The sequence below is a fragment of the Rhinichthys klamathensis genome, unplaced genomic scaffold (assembly GCF_029890125.1).
Source record: "Rhinichthys klamathensis goyatoka isolate OS25496 unplaced genomic scaffold, OSU_Roscu_1.1 h1tg000104l_1, whole genome shotgun sequence".
NCBI classification, from domain to species: Eukaryota; Metazoa; Chordata; class Actinopteri; order Cypriniformes; family Leuciscidae; genus Rhinichthys; species Rhinichthys klamathensis.
Window position 1 is genome coordinate 1,520,213 of NW_026606643.1, and position 23,628 is coordinate 1,543,840.

The 23,628-nt window shown below is 43.0% G+C and overlaps 1 protein-coding gene across 3 annotated transcripts in view; it reads right to left on the reverse strand.

The window, feature by feature from the left end:
• phf24 (PHD finger protein 24) overlaps positions 1-22,864 on the reverse strand; it is a 49,788-nt gene extending 26,924 nt beyond the window's left edge. For all 3 annotated transcript variants that reach the window (XR_008807324.1, XM_056253270.1, XM_056253269.1), the window contains exons 1-2: positions 22,597-22,864; positions 4,530-4,957 (exon numbers count right to left, since the gene is read on the reverse strand). Coding sequence is in view for 2 of the 3 variants with exons in the window: in XM_056253270.1 (XP_056109245.1) it covers positions 4,530-4,955 (426 nt within the window). In the remaining variant the exon portion in view is untranslated. The remainder of the gene's footprint in view (positions 1-4,529; positions 4,958-22,596) is intronic.
• Positions 22,865-23,628: the final 764 nt, after the last annotated feature.

Below are 23,628 nucleotides of genomic sequence, written 5' to 3' on the forward strand. Positions count from 1 at the left end.
ACAACTAAAAGATTCTGTGACTGAAATCGTAAATGTCTGGTCCTGAATCAGGTCTGCAATATACGGAGGGGCTGGACCATGTAAAGATTTAAAAACAAATAATAAAATCTTACAATTAATATGATCATATTTGCGAGGGCTTGTCAACAGTCTTGCGGATGCATTTTTGACCATCTGTAATCTCTCCAAGATTTTAGTTTGAACACCATAGAGTGAGTTGCAAGAGTCTAATCTCGAAAAGATAAATGCATGAAAAACCTTTTCCAGATCTTTCCGGGATAAAAAAGGCTTAATCTTAATAATGAGTGTTTGACGTTAAAGGTGGTCAATCGCTGCCTGAAGGAATCTACGTCTCATGAACTGCATCTTGCATCGTCTTATTTCATGCTGCTCGTCGTATAGTGTCGCCCATCCAGAGACAGACTGTTGAGACTGGACATTATTGACAACCTGTCACATTAATGCAACTCAGGGTCAGACATTTTAAAGCCTTGGAAACGTGTGGAGACAAAACATTTTAAGGACTTTTGATGCAGACCCAAGTGTCTCTAGGAGTTTAGTTGGTTTGAGAGCTGTTTTTATGAGTCTACCCGGTTACAGGGGGAGGGGGAGTTAGGATGATTCTAAGGGCCCACGCACTTTTGGGGCCCCCAGAGATCGATTTTATTAATGATATGGGTGCGGTAGGGGACCCAACCTCATATTCTTTCATAGGGCCCAACTTAGCTAGCGGCGCTCCCAGTTGGTACGATCCAAATGTAAAATCAAAGCTATATATTACAAAGTGAAAAGAGACCTGGAAGGAGGGGAACTGAAGGAGGTGGAACTGATCTCTTGTTCATACCAAACCAAGCATTTAAAGAGCACACGCAAAGTTAGCTTTTCTAGAACCACTCCTCCAGAACCATGGCTAACTAATCGGCTTAAGTAATTAATTCCTTTGCTTATTAAATTGGAGCATTACACACTTTTTAAGTATATTGTGGCTAGAGGAAACCAGGGATCAAATTGTCAGACATTCCAGATGCTAAATTTACTGGTGCCTTCTTGTGTAGGCACCAGACACACTTGCTCTTCAGATTGTGACGTGTCTCAGAGGAGAGTGAGGATTGTGATTTGAGCGCGGGGGAGAGGTGCTGTATTTAGAACCGGGGTGATCAGAAGAGCCAAAGGACGTCACCTTGGCAGTGTGCCTCAGAGTACTGATGCAGAGCTGGAGTCAGATTCAGAGCATCTGAGCTGTTCAATACTGGAATGGTATAGTGGACTTAAATCTGGGCATTTTATAGGGTTATCATCATCGCCTTGGTTATTTATAGGCAGTGGTATTATCGTTAACTAAAACGATTTAAATACATGTTAATTGAAATAAAAATGAAATAAAATAATATATACTGTTTATTAGATGAAAAACTTTAACCAAATGAAAATTAGAAATGTTGCATTTCTACTGAAATAAGGCAACTTACTGAAATAAGTTTGAGTTAAAGAACTAACTAGAAATAAATAAAAACTAAAACTAAAACTGAATAAAAAATAAAAAACGAAATAGTAATATTTAAAAAATAACAAACTAATACAAATGACAAAAGCACATTAAAAAAATTGCTAATAATTAAACTAAAAAAATTAAAAAAATTATATTTGTAGCTTGGTGTAGCTAACAATAAAACATCCCACATTAAAACATTCAGACTGGAAATATGACCACCAAATGACATAGCGTGCTTTATTAAAAAAAAATAACTGAATTAATTAATTCTCACAGTTTTTAGTAGATTATAGAGTTGAATAGATCAATTATTAAAAAATGGACATACAATGAATGAGTGTCATGGAATGTTCAGAAATTCACACTCCAACTATCAAACTATTTAAATATAAACACACATAAGTATGTTTGCTCTGTTCTTGTAACAACCTAGCAATCCCATAGCAACCACCACAACCCCCTAGCAACACCATAGCAACCATTCAGAACAACCACTCTGAAGCCCTTAAATGTCAGCTAGCAACACTCCAGCAACCACTGCAGAACTCTAACCATCAGCAACACCCAAACAACCCCTCAGAACACCCTGGCAATCCCATAGTTAAACAACTCTGTGGCCATTAGTGACCAGTTAGTAACACCCTAGCAACCCATTCAAAACTCCTAGCAACTGCCTAACATGCTCCTGCTTCTCAGATTTCTCTGCTGATAAAAAAAAAAAGACCCTTATAATCTCACAAGTGTCACCGCAGAGATGTCAGCATAACTGTGCTCAGATTTGCCAAGATACCAAATCTGCAATCAAACATTAGAAATTTCACTATGGACTCAAACATGTCTCATCAAATTCTTCCAAATTCAAATAATCTGTACTACTGTAGTTCATATGACAAAGAAAAGTTCTTGTATGTGTCTATTTTTATGTATCCTAAGGTGATCTAAGATAAAGTTTATTCCCCTTTGCCGAAGTGAAAGCGATTTTTTTTTCCTTTATCACAATTATGTTCACCAGCTGTTCTGTTTTTCTTTCATTGCAGTTCTGTCTGTTTTGTTTTTTTCCTGAACCAAATTTGAACATCAGCAAATGCATCTAGACATAACTCACAAAGACAAGCCCAATTGCATCTCACTCTGCCTGCTCTTATGTCTTTTATATCTGCTGAGAGAGAGAGACTGGAGGTAATCAAAAGCATTCTGTTGAGTGGAGTTGTGTGGAGTGGCTCTTCTCTGGCTCGCTGTGAGTGAGGCCTGGCCCCATCACCGCAAGCTTCGGTGACCCCAATTAATTTCCGGACTGATCTCAGACGCCACTACAGCTCACACAGCCAGGTTTTTCCTGCACAGCCTTTACCCACTGCCCACGTACTCTCAACAAAAACTGGGCTGCCATTTAGGCTGAGCTGGGGTCAGCTTACCTAAATCACAATCTTGACATTTTCTCACGTATGTGCGTCACAGAGCAGGTTTCAGCTCCGAAAGAAAGGATAACCTCCACCAACACCCCTCCACTATTTTAGTTGAGTTGTTCGTTTTCATGCAGTTGTAGTTATGGAATGTTCATGGAGTAAATAGCCATGTATGTACAGTAGGTCAAGAGAGGTTGTGCTTGAGGTGTGGATTTTTTTTTTCAGACCATCACTGACTGTGGGTACATGACACTGGACCTCAGGCATTTTGGCATTTCCTTCTCCCCAGTCTTCCTCCAGACTCTGGCACCTTGATTTCCGAATGACATACAAAACTGAGCAACAGTCCAGTGCTGCTTCTCTGTAGCCCAGGTCAGGCGCTTCTGCCGCTGTTTCTGGTTCAAAAGTGGCTTTTCCCTGGGGAATGCGGCACCTGTAGCCCATTTCCTGCACACGCCGGTGCACGGTGACTCTGGATGTTTTTACTTCAGACTCAGTCCACTGCTTCCGCAGGTCCCCCAAGGTCTGGAATCGGTCCTTCTCCACAATCTTCCTCAGGGTCCGGTCACCTCTTCTCGTTGTGGAGCGTTTTTTGCCACACTTTTTCCTTCCCACAGACTTCCCACTGAGGTGCCTTGATACAGCACTCTGGGAACAGCCTATTTGTTCAGAAATTTCTTTCTGTCTTACCCTCTTGCTTGAGGGTGTCAATGATGGCCTTCTGGACAGCAGTCAGGTCGGCAGTCTTACCCATGATTGCGGTTTTGAGTAATGAAACAGGCTGGGAGTTTTTAAAAGCCTCGGGAATCTTTTGCAGGTGTTTAGAGTTAATTAGTTGATTCAGATGATTAGGTTAATAGCTCGTTTAGAGACCCTTTTCATGATATGCTAATTTTTTGAGACAGGAATTTGGGGTTTTCATGAGCTGTATGCCAAAATCATCAGTATTAAAACAATAAAAGACCTGAAATATTTCAGTTGGTGTGCAATGAATCTAAAATATATGAAAGTTTAATTTTTATCATTACATTATGGAAAATAATGAACTTTATCAAAATATGCTAATTTATTGAGAAGGACCTGTATATACATTTTCCACCAAATATGCGAAAAACCCCTTAAAGGGACACGGTGAAGGGAAAAAATATGTGATGGAGGAAAAATTATTTGTCGATGCTTTTGCGTTCCCTCACAAATGTTTTGCGTTCCGCCGAGAAAATTTGTGTTCGCTCGCAAAGAGCTCAAAACGTTTTGCGAGAGAACGCAAGAGAATGCAAAAGCATTGATTTATTATTTTTCCCTTGCATCTCATACAGTATATGTTAGTTTCAACATTTCTTAATTCATTATTACAATAAAAAATTGCATCTGTTAATATTATTTAATGGAGCACACGTGAACTAACAACGAACAGTTGTATTTATCGCCTAACATTAACAAAGATGAATATATACTGTAACAAATGTATTGTCATAAGGATGTTTATATATATTTAAACAAAAGATAAAAACTTTTACAGTAAACACACTCCTAATGACAGATAAAGAGAAAAGTGGGCAGCACCAAAAAGAATCAAATGAAATTATTATATCATCATTATTTACAAATATGGATCCTTTCGGCTATTTTACCTGCTCGGTTTGCCCAAGCGAGACGTCGAGCGGTTGGTCGTCGTCGACCTCTCTCTTCGGCCGCACAAACGTCGGAGGAGTGAGCTGATGCGCCTTCTTTAGATCCTCAGGCTCCACCCCCTTCCCGTCACGGAGACGCCCCCAAGCCTCCTGATTGGCCCTGTGTTCCTCTCTGGATGAAGCTGAGGCCTGCTGATTTGGTAATGAGCCTGGTTTACTGTCCTTGTCTTTCTGCTCAGTGTGGTCTTTGTTAGCCTGGTGGGATCCTTCAGCAGATTCATCCCCGTTCTCCGCTATGACCTCTTCAGTCTGGGCCGCATCTGCTGGGGCCGCCCGATCCTTCAGACCGTCTTTAAACGCTGACACCACCACACTGCACTTCTGCACCTTCTCCACCTGCTGCTTCCTGGACATCAGCACACCCATGGCTGCAATGTAGTGACACAACATTATTATAGCATATCAGGCCATGCAATCACCTATGCTGATCTTTTCAGCAGTGTATAAGCTTCAAATCCTTCATCATATTAATGTAGTAAAGAGACAGTCCTCATGCTTGCTGCGTCGGTGATAGCACCCTGTTGCATAACAAATATTAAGGGTGAAAACAAGACCATGTTCTACCGACTTTGTCTCTAAACCATTGCTGTGGCGATTTACGCCCACATGCTGGATCAAGCAGATTTTGTGATCCACGGCGAATGTGCTGCAAACCACCTCGCTAGCGCTTTCCTCACACAGATCTCTCATGTAATTGATCACTGGAAAGATTTTCTTCGTATTGCTGTGCTGCCATCATAGTTCATCATCTTCACTAATGGCAGGCAACCTGTGGCGATTGGATTGCAGTGTGAACAGGGAGCAAAACCAGGTTTTGTGATTCAGAATCAGGAGCTGAGAAAGCCTTTAAATTACAATTTAAGTATACTATTCAGATCAGAAGAATATTACAATAAATGCCTGAAGAATACAGAATATTCATTTGATTTTACTGTAAGAAAGCAGAATTTATATAATAGCTATAATGTTTTTAAAAATAAACGAAAAATAATTTTAAAATGAATGAACCGTAAATATGTTGTTATAGAGAAACGTATGGCCTATATTAGAACAGATTACATGATTCGATTATATTATTAATTATTATGTATATAATGAAGTATGTATATGTATATATATATATAAATTATATCTATATATATATATATTTATAATAATTAATATATATAAATACAATTATATTATTTACTGTCAAAAAATAATTCTCTTATGCTCACCAAGGCTGCATGTTTTTGAGAAAAATTACAGGAAACATTGTAATATTGTGAGATATTATTACAATTTAAAAAAAAATGTTTTCTATTTCAATATATTTTAAAATGTAATTTGTTCCTGTGATCAAAGTAATCCAAGTTCATTACTGGAGTAAAGAATTTTCAGCATCATTACAGTCTTCAGTGTCACATGATCCTCCAGAAATCATTCTAATATGCTGATTTGCTGCTCAAGAAACATTTATCATTATTATCAATGTTGAAAACAGATGTGCTGCTTAATATTCTTGTGGAAATCGTGATACTTTTTTTCAGAATTCTCTGATGAATAGAAAGTTCAAAAGAACCGCATTTGTTTGAAATAGATTCTTTTTTGCATGCAATATAAAAGTCTCAATCAAATTCAACTTCCTGTGTCTATTTCAACTCAAATTCACACTCTCACTTCACAAGGGAGCCAAATCTTGTGTTTTGCTGTGCTGTAGGGCAGACTGAGCTGATTTAGCTTGTCCGAAGCAGACGTCGCATAATTTTGAATGCTAGCTCCATCTATTCAGCCTTTAATCAGGGTAATGGTGTGAAACTGCTTCAGTTGGCATTCTCTCGCCTTCTGAACGCAAAGCACAGCATGCTTGTGAATTTCAATAGATATTTCCTTCTCTCATTTATTCTTAACTATCAACCCAAGCTTTGACCCATCGCGTTCTTCTCTCTCAATACCCACTTAAAAAAGCCACACTGTAATATCACCGTTCCGAGAATGAACTTTTATTATGAGTGAAATCAAGGAGGCGTTCCTGAGCCTCATCTCATGGAAGGCTTGGGAGTGACAGAGAGTTTTTCCAGTAATTACCCGTGGCTGAATGATGTATTTTACCCTGTTAAAGCTCAGTGTGTTCTGGCACTCCGGCTCATAGATGCCACATCAGCTGGCTGAGGGAGATGGGGTTTCATTGTCGGTAACGCTTCCTTTTACAGTACTTACGTGTACTTACCGTGTACTTACCTAGAAAGTACTGGCTAATATAAGGTAAGTACATGGGTTAGGGGTAGGTTCAGGGTTAGTACCTAGTTATTACCCAGTAATTGTAATTACTATAATAAGTACATAGTATGTACATGGGTAACAGGACTGTAAAAGGAAGCGTTACCGTTTTGTCACTGAATTAATTTATGTGTATCTTTTAGGCACAGTTTCAAAGCTGCCAACAAGCAGCATATATTACTGTCTAAGAATAACATTATTTTTCTCTTATTAAGTCAATCAGAAATTGCAATCCGTCTACGCATGTTGAGGAAGCTACTTTACAACTGTATCTTATCAAACAAACAATTATTTTTCAGTGGGTCAGGAAACCAGAAAACTACACTCACCGGCCACTTTATTAGGTACACCTGTCCAACTGCTCGTTAACACTTAATTTCTAAGCAGCCAATCACATGGCGGCAACTCAGTGCATTTAGGCATGTAGACATGGTCAAGACAATCTCCTGCAGTTCAAACCGAGCATCAGTATGGGGAAGAAAGTTGATTTGAGTGACTTTGAACGTGGCATGATTGTTGGTGCCAGAAGGGCTGGTCTGAGTATTTCAGAAACTGCTAATCTACTGGGATTTTCACGCACAACCATCTCTAGGGTTTACAGAGAATGGTCCGAAAAAGAAAAAACATCCAGTGAGCGGCAGTTCTGTGGGCGGAAATGCCTTGTTGATGCCAGAGGTCAGAGGAGAATGGCCAGACTGGTTCGAGCTGATAGAAGGGCAACAGTGACTGAAATAACCACTCGTTACAACCGAGGTATGCAGCAAAGCATTTGTGAAGCCACAACACGCACAACCTTGAGGCGGATGGGCTACAACAGCAGAAGACTCCACCGGGTACCACTCATCTCCACTACAAATAGGAAAAAGAGGCTACAATTTGCAAGAGCTCACCAAAATTGAACAGTTGAAGACTGGAAAAATGTTGCCTGGTCTGATGAGTCTCGATTTCTGTTGAGACATTCAGATGTTAGAGTCAGAATTTGGCGTAAACAGAATGAGAACATGGAACCATCATGCCTTGTTACCACTGTGCAGGCTGGTGGTGGTGGTGTAATGGTGTGGGGGATGTTTTCCTGGCACACTTTAGGCCCCTTAGTGCCAATTGGGCATCGTTTAAATGCCACGGCCTACCTGAGCATTGTTTCTGACCATGTCCATCCCTTTATGGCCACCATGTACCCATCCTCTGATGGCTACTTCCACCATGTCACAAAGCTCTAATCATTTCAAATTGGTTTCTTGAACATGACAATGAGTTCACTGTACTAAAATGGCCTCCACAGTCACCAGATCTCAACCCAATAGAGCATCTTTGGGATGTGGTGGAACGGGAGATTCGCATCATGGATGTGCAGCCGACAAATCTGCGGCAACTGTGTGATGCCATCATGTCAATATGGACCAAACTCCCTGAGGAATGCTTCCAGCACCTTGTTGAATCTATGCCACGAAGAATTGAGGCAGTTCTGAAGGCAAAAGGGGGTCCAACCCGTTACTAGCATGGGGTACCTAATAAAGTGGCCGGTGAGTGTATTTCAGAAAACAATCAAGATTCCTAATTAGGGTGACAGAATTAAACTGCATTTAAACATATTTATTTACATTGAAACCCACCAATAAAACAAACAGTCATTTAGTTGGCATTTAACTTATTTAAAATAAAAAAAACATTTGTAGAATTGATGATTAAATATCTTGATGAATAAATATTTTGTACACTGCTACGGTAAAGAAAATGTAATGAATGTTTGTATTATATATACATTTATGTATGCATTTGTTTGTTTGTTTAGTAATGTTTGTTAAATGATTTATTTGGAACTGGTTCATTTAAATAAACCGACTAATAAATAATCAGACTTCACAGAACTGCATATGTGGGCGATTTAGAAAGTCTGTGGATTCAAATAATGTTACCAAAATAGCAATGTTTTATGTTACAAAAGTGTTACCAATGTTACAAAAAATAGTAAAGGACGAGTTCTCTTACGAGAGGTTCTCTCGTATTGCGTAAGCTAGCTTACGCTGCGGGAAAGATTCATCTTTGCTGAGATATTGAAGCCAAAAAATTATTTCATAATTTGTATCCATTGACAACGCAGTTCCTCTGCGGCAGACCTAGAGCAGGCTAGCTAGCAGCTCATTGGTTCGCTCAGAGAGAACTGCTTAAGCCTATGGGAGAGCGGGGCTGAACCCGCTTCCAATGAGAGGCGCCCGCGCGCTCATTGCGTCATGGCCCGCCAGAATGGGCGTGGCTATGGTGTATATAACAGTCTCTCCCAGGCTTATATGTTGATTCATTTCATCTTCAGCAAGCTGCACGCTTCTGCTGTCCTGAGAAAAGCCGTCGCCGTCGAGAAGGCATCACTCTAGCGAGCTCCCGGACCCTGAAGAAGCCGGCCGTCTTCGCCACCTTCAGCCGCCCTGCAAGCTAGCGCCATCCGACGACTGTATCCTTCTCTTTTCTCTATTTATATCTAAAAGAGCCGAGCGTCTTTTTAAAGATGTCTCGTTTTTCCTGCGGCTCTTGCCGCGCTCGTCTCGAGGACGGAGACCGCCATGTCATCTGCGCTCTCTGCCTGGGACTCGAGCACGCAGAACTCGCCCTCGCGGATGGAGGATGCGACTTCTGTGAGAGCCTGCCGTTGTCGTCCCTACGGGCACGACTTCTGGCAGCAAAATCCGCTCCGGCGCCGCCTCCCTCTTCGCCGCGTAAGAAGAAACGCCGCTCCCAGAGGCCGCCGGAGCCCCCTGCGGAACCATGCGGGCCGCCGCCGCCGCTTCCCGCTTCCCGCTCTCCCTCCCCGCCCCTGCCGGACATACAGTTGCCGCCGAGTGGCCGCTCTGTCGCTTCCGATGACGCCGCGGAGGAGAAGGACTCCTGTTCACTGCTCGCATCAGACAGTGAAGAATGGTCATCTCTCGGATCCACGAGAGAGTCGGCGGGGATCCGCGCCGGGATAGAGGAGGAACTAATGCGCCTCCTCTCACAGGCCGTCGAACGCCCCATTCCTGCCTGAACTTCACACAGAGCTGACGAAGTCCTGGAATGCCCCGCTCTCGGCTAGAAACCGCTCCGATATATCCGCCTCACTGCGCTCGGTGGACGGAGCCGCCGAAAAAGGTTACTCAGCCATGCCGCCCGTTGAGGACTTGGTCGCCGCACACCTCTGCCCGCCCTCTGCTAGATGGCGCTCTTCCCCCACGCTTCCTTCGAAAGCTTGCAGAGCGACCTCGAGCTTTCATGCTCGCGCCTACGCCGCCGCCGGTCAGGCCGCCGCAGCGCTACATTCTATGTCTGTCCTCCAAGTATTACAGAGCGATATTCTCCGTGAGTGGGCCGAAAGCGGTAGAAACCCCTCCCCCGCTGTCACGGATCTGAGAAGTGCTACGGACCTCGCCCTTCGCGCCACTAAAGCCGCCGCACAAGCTCTGGGGAGATGCATGGCCAGCCTTTGTGTTGCCGAGAGACACTTATGGCTCACGCTCGCCGACATGGGAGATTCTGAGCGCGCCGCGTTTCTTAACGCGCCCCTCTCCCCGACGGGCCTTTTTGGATCTGCTGTCACGGGAATCGTCGATCGCTTTTCTGAGGTCCAGAAAGCTACTCAGGCGATGAATTTGTTTCTGCCCCGCCGCGCTAGCTCTTCCGCGGGCCGCTCTCGCGAGCCTCCTGCCAGAGCTCCACCACAGCGCCCCCCTCCGCAGACTCAAACAGCCCAGCGCAGACAGGGCGGCCGCCCTCGCTCTCGCTCTGACAGCCGCCGCAGACCGCCGCCCCCACGAGGCACGCGACCTAAGATCACGCTGAAGCCTGATCATCAGAAGTCTGCCTAGCAAAGTCAAGAAAACGACGGTGCTCTCCCGCTGCGGCCGGACCGCCGTCAAAGCTTCGCCCTCTGCCAGTCCCCGTTGTTTCGCCGACTGCTGTAGTGTTGACCGCCACAAACAAGCCGGTGTCCCAGCCCGCTTGCGAGCGACAAAAAGCCGTTTTTACGGCTACCCAGAGAAATCTCAAAAAGAGAAAATTTGCCAGTTGTGTAGAAAATGTGCCCACAATCATGTGCTCACCCATACACACAAGCATAACATATCCCGTGTCTCTATCAGAGCCCCATCACATGAAACGGGCACAGCCCGCTCTAATATCAGAGAACATAAACACGCCCACGAGCTCGTGCGCGTGTCCCCTCTCTGCTCGCTCTGTTTCACGGCCCATAGACTCCTCTCTGAGTGCAAACTCCGTTGCCACACACATTCAAAGCGCGCCCACACACTGTGTCCAGCCCGCTATGTGCAGCAATCAGGGCGATATAGCCATTCGGCCACTAGCCGCATGCTCCAAAGCGTGGGAAGCCATTCCAGGCATTTCCCCGTGGGTACTAAGCATTATAAAGAACGGCTATCTGCTACAGTTTTGCCGCCGCCCGCCTCGTGCGCGCGCGCGGCTCGAATCTACTGTCAGCCCGCTGGCCGCCGGCACGCTCCGCTCACAAATTGCGACGCTGTTGCAAAAGGGCGCCATAGAGAGAGTCCCACCATCTATGACCGAGTCGGGGTTTTACGGCCGTTATTTTCTGGTTCCCAAGAAAGACGGCGGCCTCAGACCGATTTTAGATCTCAGGTCTTTGAACAAAGTGCTCATGAAGAGACCGTTCAAGATGCTCACTATCAGGAAACTCCTCGCGCAGGTGCGCCAGGGGGACTGGTTCATCTCTCTAGACCTGAAAGACGCCTATTTTCAGATCCAGATAAATCCCCGTGACAGGCCATTCTTACGTTTCGCCTTCGAGGGTCATGTTTATCAATACGCCGTTCTCCCGTTCGGCTTATCCCTGGCGCCCCGCACATTTACGAAGTGCATGGATACGGCGCTCGCCCCCCTGCGGAGCCAGGGGCTGCGCATATTGAATTATCTGGACGACTGGCTGATTTTGGCCCAATCACAGACGGAGCTTCTGTCGCACCGCACAGTTCTCCTCGACCATCTGAAAACGCTGGGCCTCTCTGTCAACTGGACAAAGAGCTCCCTTCAACCCAGTCAATCGATTTCCTTTCTAGGAATAGATTTGAACTTGGTCACGATGACGGCTCGCCTGTCTACACAGCGCGCGCGCAGTGTACAGCGACTGGCCGCCTCGTTTCAGATGGGCACCCGCTCACCTCTGAAAACTTTTCAGAGGATGCTGGGTTACATGGCCTCAGCCTCCGCTGTGCTTCAGCTGGGCCTTCTGCACATGCGTCCGCTTCAGCTTTGGTTAAACAGCCGTGTACCCCACCGCGCGTGGAACACGGGCCGCCAGCTGATCAGAGTTACGCAGACATGTCTCACGGCGCTGCAGCCATGGACAGTAGCAGAATGGTTTCGACAGGGCGTCACGATGGGGACCTTTTTCCCGCCGAAAGGTCATCTTGACAGATGCATCCAACACGGGTTGGGGTGCAGTCTGCGAGGGCTCACCGGCCTTCGGCCATTGGTCGACACAGGAAAGCCCCCTACACATAAACTGTCTGGAAATGCTTGCGGTCGAGAACGCGCTTTCGCGCTTCCTCCCGCTCATTCGGGGACACCACGTCCTGATCCGTTGGGACAACATGGCTGTGGTCTCCTATCTCAACCGTCAGGGCGGTGTCAGGTCCAGGAATCTCTTCCTACTGACACACCGCATTTTAGTTTGGTCTCAGAGCCGCCTGCTCTCGCTCAGAGCGACGCATGTGCCGGGTCATCTGAACGACGGTCCAGACATACTGTCCAGGAACCTCATCTCCTCAGGAGAATGGTCCCTGAACACACAAACGGTCCAAATACTGTGGCGGCTATTCGGCAGAGCAGAGGTGGACCTCTTCGCGTCAGAAGAGAACGCTCACTGCCCAATATTTTTCTCAAGGAGCGAGGACGCGCTAGCCCAGGAATGGCCTCGCCGCCCGCTCTATGCATTCCCTCCGATCGCTCTGCTACCACAGGTAATTCAGAGGATCAGGGACACACGCCACTCGGTGCTCCTCATAGCCCCGCGTTGGGAGAGTCAGAATTGGGTTCCGGAGCTCACTCAGCTGTCGCAGACAGCCCCGTGGCCCATCCCAGTCAGAGCAGATCTCCTCTCTCAAGCTCGCGGCACGATCTGGCATCCCCATCCACGGCGCTGGGCGCTACATGCATGGGTGATCAACGACTATTCGTCGATTTGCCAGAAGGAGTAAGAAACACTATCATACCGGCTAGAGCACCTTCCACGAGAAGGCTCTATGCGTCTAAATGGTCTGTGTTCTCAAAATGGTGCACCGACAAACATCTGGACCCACGGTCATGCGAGGTGCCGTCTTTGCTTGTTTTCCTTCAAGAGATGCTGGACAAGGGCAGGTCCCCCTCCACTCTCAAGGTTTACGTGGCAGCCGTCGCGGCGTTCTCTGAACCCCGACGCGCTCAGTCCCTGGGCAAAGACGAGTTAGTCATCCGCTTCCTCAGGGGAGCTAAGAGGATGAACCCTCCGCGCCCCCCTTCGGTTCCTATCTGGGATCTTTCTATAGTTCTCGAAGCTATGAAAGCACCCCCGTTCGAACCGCTCGAGTCTGTGGACCTAAAATACCTCTCGCTCAAAACCGTTTTTCTGACGGCTCTGTCCTCAGTAAAACGCGTGGGGGATCTTCACGCGCTCTCATCCAGCGCCGCGTGTCTCGAGTTTGGTCCGAATGATTCTGTTGTCATTCTCAAACCTAGACATGGCTATGTCCCGAAGGCGATTGGTACCCCGTTCAGGGCTCAGATTATTTCCCTATCGGCTCTGCCTTCATCCGATAGTGAGCGCGACGCCAATCTCCTCTGCCCGGTGCGGGCTCTGAGATTGTACACTACGCGCGCTGCCGCGTTCAGACGCGCTGAGCAGCTTTTCGTGTCGTTTGGGGGGCGCACCAAAGGTCTGGCCGCCTCTAAACAGACACTGTCTGGATGGATAGTAGACGCTATCGCCTCTGCTTACGCATCTAAATGCCTGCCCTGCCCTCTGGGCATCAGGGCGCACTCCACTAGAGGCATGGCCTCATCGTGGGCATGGTCCTGTGGAATTTCCATTCATGACATTTGTGTGGCCGCGGGATGGGCCTCCCCGTCCACTTTTGTCAGATTTTACAACTTGGAAGTTCCCGCCTTGCAGGCAAAATTACTAGCTGTCTAACGACCAGCTCCCTAAGAAGCTGCATTACTGGGAGTCCCTTACACAACCGGTCCGCCCCTTGTGCTCTCCTTAAATGCTTATACACTTCATGTGCCCGCTCTGCCGGCCTCATAGATGCTTATGTATACACTTCATGTGCCTGCTCTGCCGGCCTCATAATACATTCACTCCACGTTAAAAATCCCCCGGTATCACCCTGGGATTCATGAGTGGATTCATAGCGCGCACGGCGTTGACCAGGTGTTCCCGCAGCGTAAGCTAGCTTACGCAATACGAGAGAACCTCTCGTAAGAGAACGAATCGGTTACCTAACGTAACCTCGGTTCTCTCTAGAAGAGGGAACGAGTATTGCGTTCCCGGCCGTGCTTGCGCTACTAGCGTTTCGCTTCACGCTGAAATAAATCAACATATAAGCCTGGGAGAGACTGTTATATACACCATAGCCACGCCCATTCTGGCGGGCCATGACGCAATGAGCGCGCGGGCGCCTCTCATTGGAAGCGGGTTCAGCCCCGCTCTCCCATAGGCTTAAGCAGTTCTCTCTGAGCGAACCAATGAGCTGCTAGCTAGCCTGCTCTAGGTCTGCCGCAGAGGAACTGCGTTGTCAATGGATACAAATTATGAAATAATTTTTTGGCTTCAATATCTCAGCAAAGATTAATCTTTCCCGCAGCGTAAGCTAGCTTACGCAATACTCGTTCCCTCTTTTAGAGAGAACCGAGGTTACGTTAGGTAACCGATTCGTTTTCTCATTACTTGCAATAAAAATTAACTAACACAATTTAGTTACTTTTTTAGGGAGTAACGCAATAATGTAATGCATTACTTTTAAAAGTAACTTTCCCCAACACCACTGCATGAAGCCTAGTCCTCTTTGGCTTCTTATGTAACAAAACCAATGCTTATTATAGTGAAGCCTAGGTGCATGCATCTGAAATTGTATACGTTCCTTTTCAGAAGCACTCATTGTATCATCCTGGGAAAGTGTAAATGTGGGCGGATATTGCAAGCCAGACAAACAGTTCATGGAACTGGTGATTTCAGCCGGCAATATGCATCAGACAGTGCATGAATGGTCTGAGGCTATAGACTTACTCTATGACTGTACATTGACAGATGAAAAGTCCTCAGAGACAGGAGGCAGAGGAAGAAAGAGGTCACTGCTGGCCGCCTCTAGGAGAATAAAAGATGAGAATCTCTCGGGCTAATAACGTATTTCAGTCAATCCCTTTGTGAAACCCTTATGAAAATGACTTCTGGCAAGAAATCCCACTGCATGCGAACTCTCAGCACAGATTATAACAAGTTCATTTCAGTGACGACTGGTGCTTTCAGATGCAGGGGAAGCAATTACTGCTGAAATTACTGAAGGAAGATAATTGACCAGACATTTTTACAATATTTACAAATGGCGATTTAAACTTTCTTCTTCTTTTTTTTGTCTTTTTAATTTCTTCTTATTATTTTTTGTCCATGAATTATTTAAAAAAGGGATTTTACATGTTTTTATTTTTCTCTCTCTCTCTTTATAAATCTAATGTAAAGAACTTTAATTTAGCATTGTCTATTAAAAGTGCTTTATTAGGTCAAATAAATTATCGTATATGTCACACTCAACAGACAAGTCATCCAAATAAATCTATATACCAAGCTAGCATACCTTTTTATTAGAATCAAAATAATGCTAATATACCTCTTTAATATGTTACTGGTTATTATGCACGTTTCATAAGTGCATGTTATTTAAAAGAAATGAAAAAAATGTCTTCAGAATCTTCAGAAAGGTAATAATTTGCTCCACATTTGAGACATCTCTCCTATTTGGAAAGATCTAATTCCCAATGGATAAAATTAAGTCTGACCCTACATTTTAACTCATTAAATATACCGTTTCACTCAAAAGCAGATTATAGAAATAAAATGGTTTAAATGGCCAGTAAATGTAACGTGTGTTCTGTTTTGGGCTACTTTTCACTGTTTCCTGTGTTCATTGTTCACTTTGCTGATAGTTTCATGGTTGTTAATTAGTTTCACGCACCTGTTTCTGTTCGGCTGATTATCTCACTATTTTTTCTTGCGTTAACGTTGCATGTTTGGTCAGTGGTTATCATTCCTGTTCCTGTATTCATTAAAGAATATATATTGAACTCTCCGTCGACTTGTTTACTGACCAGCATATTGTGACAGTAAACAATCAGATTCTTTAATCTCTGCCAGGACTTTGCCTCTGGAAATGGAAAGGAAAAGACACCATTTGAATTCTGAGCCACACTTATGAAAGATTTGCTAATGTTCCATTTTGTGGAGTTCACACCAGAGCTGTTACCACTTATTCAGGAATGAGGAGGATGAAATGTAATAATTAGAGAATCAGTTATTTAAAAAAAAAAAAAAAAAACTCACATATTGTTTGAACTTTCATTTGAATATGGAGGTTTTTCCCTTCAATGTCTATGGTGATTGACACCAGAGAAAGTGCTTTTTCTGTAACAGATGGGCTTCCATATGTGATTCGGCGAATGGATTTTATTAAATAGACCTAAATGCTGCCCAAAATCCAATACTAAAGATTTGAAATGTGTCTGCTGAATATTAAGATGTTTTACTAATAATAAATGATGCATTGCTATAGCTGATGCAGGTCAGATATAAAAATAAGCACTTAATGGTTTAAAATACCACATTAGCAGTTTTTAAAGGTCTTATATACAGGATCAGGTAGTATGTAACACATCAATGAATACATTAAATAAATGATTCTTTAATAAAATCCCTGCGCAAGCAAAAACAAAGTTCATTGACCTGAAAGAAATTGTGGTCCCTGAGAATGTTTAGATTTGGAGATGCGGCTTTGCGCTAAAGGATGTACCAAGTCAGCAATCTCATAGAAATAGAGAGAAAAAAGAGAGCAATAACAGGCAGCTGTCTCACCAACACAGCTCACTAACAGGCCAGCTAGACTTCCCTGAAAAATTTAGATGACTCTACTGAAAAAGAAATGAAGTTGGTGGCGGTAGGGAGACATGTATGAAAATTCATAAAGGCAAAGCCATATGTACACGGCTATGCTATATCTGTCTCTCTTTACATAACATTTGACACAGAATGCAGCTCACATTATGGTCCTGACCTTAATCTGCGATTCGTGACACTTCAGGACTGACTTAATTGGTTGAGTATTTCTATATGTTACAGTTTTTCTCAATCACTTTGGCACAATTCTCGAATTAGAATGTTTTTTCCTCAAAACAATAAGTTCAGATCTCTGAACAGTTTCCTGTTCCCGTCAGATTTAAATTGCTTGTTGATTTTAACAAATTGCATGTTGTGCAAAAGAGTAAGTGCAATTCATTTTCTAAAAGAACTGTATATAAAAAGTCTTGCAAAGTATAGAAAGCAGACAGTGTCAACAAAAATGTTGAACAAACATGAAATTTGTATACAGTATAACAAATATTTCCATGGTGGCTGACACAATGACAAAAACACTTCTTTTTTTCTTTTTCTTTTTTGTGGCATTGGCCAATTTACTGATACGGTACTTGGGGTTTTGAAGCATGCATTAAATGTTTTGGGAGAGTTACAACATTTTGCAGATGCAATAGAGTTCTGATGTTCCAGCAAACAGTTGTGACAATTGAGTTTACAGTTTAGAGAATGACTGACTGACTCCAAAAAATGTGCCAAAGTGATTGAGGAAAACTGTTATACGAATTTTAAAAAGAGGATAGATAGATAGATAGATAGATAGATAGATAGATAGATAGATAGATAGATAGATAGATAGATAGATAGATAGATAGATAGATAGATAGATAGATAGATAGATAGATAGATAGATAGATAGATAAAATCACATTCATCTTGAGAAGGATTGGTTACAACGCTTGCTTTCAATATCATGTTGACATGTACTGTGTGAAATCATATCTCATAAAGTGAGGCTGTGAATTGGAGTTTATAGGCAATTTATGTGAGGGCACCGGGACACCTTGGCGTCAAATTATTATTCTGTTTGAGGCATCTGTCTGCACAGATGTTCAGCAGAAAAGGGGTTATGGTTTAGTACATTTAATTCACATAGAGGCAACGCTTGCTTCTTCTAAGTGTTCAATTAAATTATATTTTTCTGTATTCTCTCTCTCTCTCTCTCTCTCTCTCTCTCTCTCTCTCTCTCTCTCTCTCTCTCTCTCTCTCTCTCTCTCTCTCTCTCTCTCTCTCTCTCTCATCTATGTAAAGTGTGGCTTTACAACCAAGTAAACTGAGGCCATAATCAAAGATGATCAGTTAAAATATTCACTCTCTCTCTCTTATGTATTAAACTTGATCCATTTTATTGAATCAGTTCCTATAAATAAAGCAGCTCAAAAAATGATCAACTGATTCCCTGCATGCACGGACATTTGTGTGGCATTGCATCTTTTTCTAATATACCAAATAGCATCAATAAAAAATATAGCTGAGAGCAGCAATTATCAGGGGTTCAAGAGCTTTAAGGCCTTTAAGCATACACGTAAGGTATTGTTTTATATAGCAAGCATGTAATCACTTAGATCATACATGGAAAGGACAATTTACAGCTAATAAAGCATTTACTAAGGAAATACATGGTTTTTAAAGCCCTTTTTCACCTTTATAACAGTTAAAGTGACAATCCTTGGCCCGATGTCCATAAAAGTTTCCATGCTTCTTTAGGATCATGTGCTGCATGTGCACAATTTTGTGAAGCTCTACGCAAATCAGGGAGGAAGAGGACCAATTTCAGCCATTTAATGGTATTTGCCATATAATCGAGCATTTTACAAATTTTTAACAGTTATAGCGCCACCTATGGGCTGATCTCCTTTAAAGTCTGCATGTTTCTTTAGGATCATGTGCCGCATGTGCTCACCCAATGATGCGAAGTTCTGAATTTTTGTTTAGGAATGATAGGCTTTTGGGTGGACTTGGCCCCGCCTGTTTTCTAAATGACCCAGTTATATATAAAGGCCAAAGTAAAAAATTGTTTTGCTAATTATTGACCTAGAGAGTCCCAAGAATTGTGCCTCAATGGTTTTATCGAGGTTGAGCCAAAAACCTAGGACTGGTTCACAAAAGTTGGTTTTTGAAATTATCTCCAATATTTAAAGAACGATTCGATTGACAGGGGTCCTAGAGGCAAATTTGCTCAGAATGAGGAGTTGTACCTTGCGGTATGAATGACGTGGGCATGTGCCAAAAATCGCGTGGTATACAATCCTTTGCGCACGTGAAAAACGAGAAGTCACCCCCCGGTGGCCGTTTTCTTTCGAATTTCTCACAGGCCTCTAGGGCCATGATTCAAACAGGCCCAGCGAGTTTCATTCCAATCAGCCTCCATTAACCTTGTCTGGTAGCTGATCAAACTTCATTGTTTGCCGCCGGCCGCATTTATTGAGATACGCGAATGTCTTCAAAGGCAGTCTTGGCACCTTGGACGAAGACACCGCATGCCAATTTTCAAGTCACTCAGACTTAGGGTTGCGTAGTTGTGGCAATGTTTATGTTTTTTCCATGTTATAGCAGCACCAAGTGGCCAGTCGCCACATAGTTCTTCACGTGACCACAGAATGAGCTTTTCGATAGATAGAGATTTCGACGGTATAAGACACTTGAGTCTACGTCTAACTGTTTAGGAGTTAAGAGTGATTTCATACTTTTCCCCGTTGTAGCGCCCCCGTCAGGCCGATGGGGCGAGCCTTGGTGACGTTGTAAGCGGTGTGAGTACTATCAGCCCTCAAAGTTTTAAGTCTCTACGACTTATGGTTTAGTCTGCCCGATCACTTTTATGGGAGAATGCTGATCCTTGGAAATTTGACCAATTACAGTAGGGTTTCAGCGCTACAAGCTTGAACTCCTAAAAATAGCTTCAATACTGTAGGCCTTTTATTAGTAGCTTGCAAACTAAATATTTTTTCAAAATGGTAATGAGCGAAGTACAGATGCCGATTTGTGAACAGTCCGGTTCAGAAAGACAGTCTGAATGAATCATTCATGAATCGAAATGATCCGGTTCTCTGACCAGCATCCTCTTATGATCCATAAATGAATTCAGAAGTGCAAATAGCCTACATCTACATGGATAAAAAACAGTAAGTATTTCTTGAAAATATCTATTTTTTGCAGGAAAAAAATCAAAATTGAAAAATTCAAACATTTCAGAAGCTACTCTTGTTTACTGCAGAAAAACATCTGAGTTTGTGTGAATGTTCAGATGCATTGCACCTACATGTTCATCAGCCTTTGTTTTCCCCTCTAATATTATTGTAATACCATGTTTCACAAATCGGCTTCGCACTGTCAAGTTGTCGCTGACTTGAATCCCAACAATCCCTGCCTTTCATGTGTTACTCCTGTGAGGAACCGTTCTGTGAATAGGATAGCGACAAAGCTTTCTCTTTTTTTTTCTCCATGGGAATGCTTCCCATTGATGTGAATATCCCATCCCCAAAGGCCTGGAACTAATCACACTAACGAGTTCACTAAGGCCACCTTCTGCCAGTGATTGGAATCACAAACACCCACCGAAAAAAGAAGAAAAAACATAGCAGCCAAAATTCAAAAATAAAATCGCCAACGCTCTCCGTGAAGGCTAATGAGTAATAAAGTGATAAAACACTTAATCACGTCTTTCTATGCAATGTGGGCTTGTAAAAATGTATGAGCGCATATACACTCATAGTGCCTGACCTTGGGCACTCAGTAGCCCAAAAGCAAAGTACGCTGGCCAAACTAAGAGTGCTGGGAGTTGAAATTCCACTCGCACGCTGCCCTATGGGCGCGGAGGCGGCGCAATGTGGAGGAATTTGAATGTAAATGCCTCTAGAGAGAGGAGCCCCCATGTTGGCATTCAGTTGCTGTCAGGCACAGAGTCTGTGCCAGGCAATCTTCTGAGAGGAGTTGACAATGAGCGCTGTGAGAGAGACGAGGGAACCTAGAGTGTCTGCAGGGTTCCAAAGCTGACACTCATGGTGCATTGTGGGTAGAAGTGCAGACAGGAGAGAACCGAGTACCAAAAGGTGGAGGACAGTCCTGAGGAGCTATATAGGGTGTTTGTGTCAGAACCACTGCTAAAGCTGAACCATTACTAATAGTAAACGCATAACTAGAAAGGGCAGAAATAATGGAATATATCAAATGTTAGCTAACATTAGTCACAAACACACACATGTGTTCAGGGTTATCAAGAGTCTGATTTGGAGAGTTCAAATTCAGTACACTCCAATTAACCCTTTCATTTGGTTTAGATCAACTTTATTTTGTTTATGTTCTCTGTTGTTAATAATAATACCATTATGTTATTATCAATAATATAGTTTCTTATATAATAATAAAAATAATATAATAAAAATAAAATTATATATATATATATATATATATATATTTTTTTTTTTTTTTTATTATTTTCATCATCATCAAGTTCTGTTTAAATCAACTTTATGTTCATATAATAATTCATTGTTATATTGATGATAATAATCATTATGGTTGTGGTGGTGTTGTTGTTGTTTGTTGTTGTTATATTTATTGATAGTAATATTATTGGTAGTAATATTAATACCAATTATTATTATTATTATGCAATTACTATAAAATTGCTCCTTAATTCTGAAATAATATTGCTTACAATATGTATTAAATTATATTAAATGATTATTAAAAATGTACACAAGAGTTCAAATTCAGTACACTCCTATTAACCCTTTCATTACTGTTGCTGTTCTGTAATTGGGGAAAAACCTTTACATTCTTGAAAAAAATGAAATATAAAAATATATTTTCCATGTAATACTAATATTAGCTACTTATTATACTAATTAATGGTTTTAATTTAAAACCCAGCATTTAAAAATGAATGAATGAATGTTTGACCTTGAAATTCTGTAAGATCTACATGATCTCCCCTAAATCTGAGACTTTTGAGAATATGCAAGCGATCTCCTCAGTCCATCGCCTCAATGACTACATAACACACTGATCACTCCGGACTGTGACGTCAGAGGTGATGCACAAGGTCTTACAAAGAGAGACTGCAAATGATCCAGCAAAACTTACCTCTGCAGTGCTGCTCAAAGGAGCATATACACTTCATCACGCACAACTTATCATGTGTATGTCAATCTTAGGAAAATGTCACTGCATCCATCACAGTACAGCAAATATGTAACGTGTCAGTGCAGCAAAAGTTATTGCGTAAAGTCTGGCTATATAAACAGCCTCCTCTTACATTTCACAGTGGAAAATCATGAAATATAATGCATGGCTCTCTCATCCACACCCGTCTAACAGCACTGACCTAGATCGAGTGCTATACACGGGGTATTTTTCTACACCCACACAAAACTGATGCATGAATGATTCGTCTCGTGATATTTAGCTACGTCTATGCACAATTAGTTGCGTGCGTTTATAACCAGCAGTTTGAATGTATGGCAATATTATGTTGCACACAATGCACGTTCTGCAAGATTGGCTAATTGGCGTTAAATGTGGACTGTGAAAATCATAATATTCTTGATCTACTTAGTAGCCTATAGTTAGAAAGGAACTAAGACTAACCTGGAGGAAATTGGATGGTGCTCCGGTACTTGGGACTGGATTTCTTCTGCTCCTCTCCTCACGCGCTGCCAGCAGTCATTTCAAGCGTTGCTTTCATCAGTGAAGGCTATGCGTGTGTAATCGCGGCGGCCACTGTACCACAGCCTACTGTTGTGTGTGTGTGTGTGTGTGTGTGTGTGTGTGTCCCAGTCAAACAAATATCCCGCAGCCGAGGACCGCGTTGTTTGTGAAGCGCGAGCTGAAGGCGCGGAAGCTGGACAGCTCCAGTGCTGAATTCTGGAGAGCAACTTTGCTCTGGAAAACCTACAGCTCTTGTAAATAAACACAGCCCTGCTAAAAGTTGTCTGCTGCTTCAGCCGACGAACCTACTCCCTGTAGATTTGCCAGGGTCCAATGTTCTACGAGCCTCTTCGTGGAACTTGTTTTCAGCCTCCGAAAGGAGACGTTTCATTGGTCTGTTCAAATGACGTTGGCACTGTGAGATGAGAGGAGCCAATGCACAGAATATGGATGGAAAAAAAAACTGCTTTAATTAGAAAATTAACATATATTATCTTGTTGATTTTGTGGTTGTAATACCTAGATAACAGGGTGTACAAGCCAATTAATTTAATAATCATGGTCGGTTAATGTAACACCATCAAATGATGTTTTATTAACAAAGTTCGGGAGAAGCACGTTCAGATAATTAACACGGGTGGAGAGCACTCAGCAATCATGATTAAAACGTGTATATATATGCCGCGTTCCAGGCAACCTGTAACCCGTGTTTTTCCAACCTTATACCTGTGAAAGTGCACTGGAACGGCAGTCAAACCCGTGACTTCCCACCCGTGAACTCGTACTAGATCGATGTACTCCCAGTTACGAGTTCTGACGTCACATAGCCCGCAAAACCATACAAAACAACAATGGCAGCCCCTACGGATGCAGTGTTTCTGCAGGCGGTACACAGTGAGAATACACTTTAGGACAATATAACGTTGCAGTCAAATTAATAATAATATAATAATAATGATAATAATAAACACA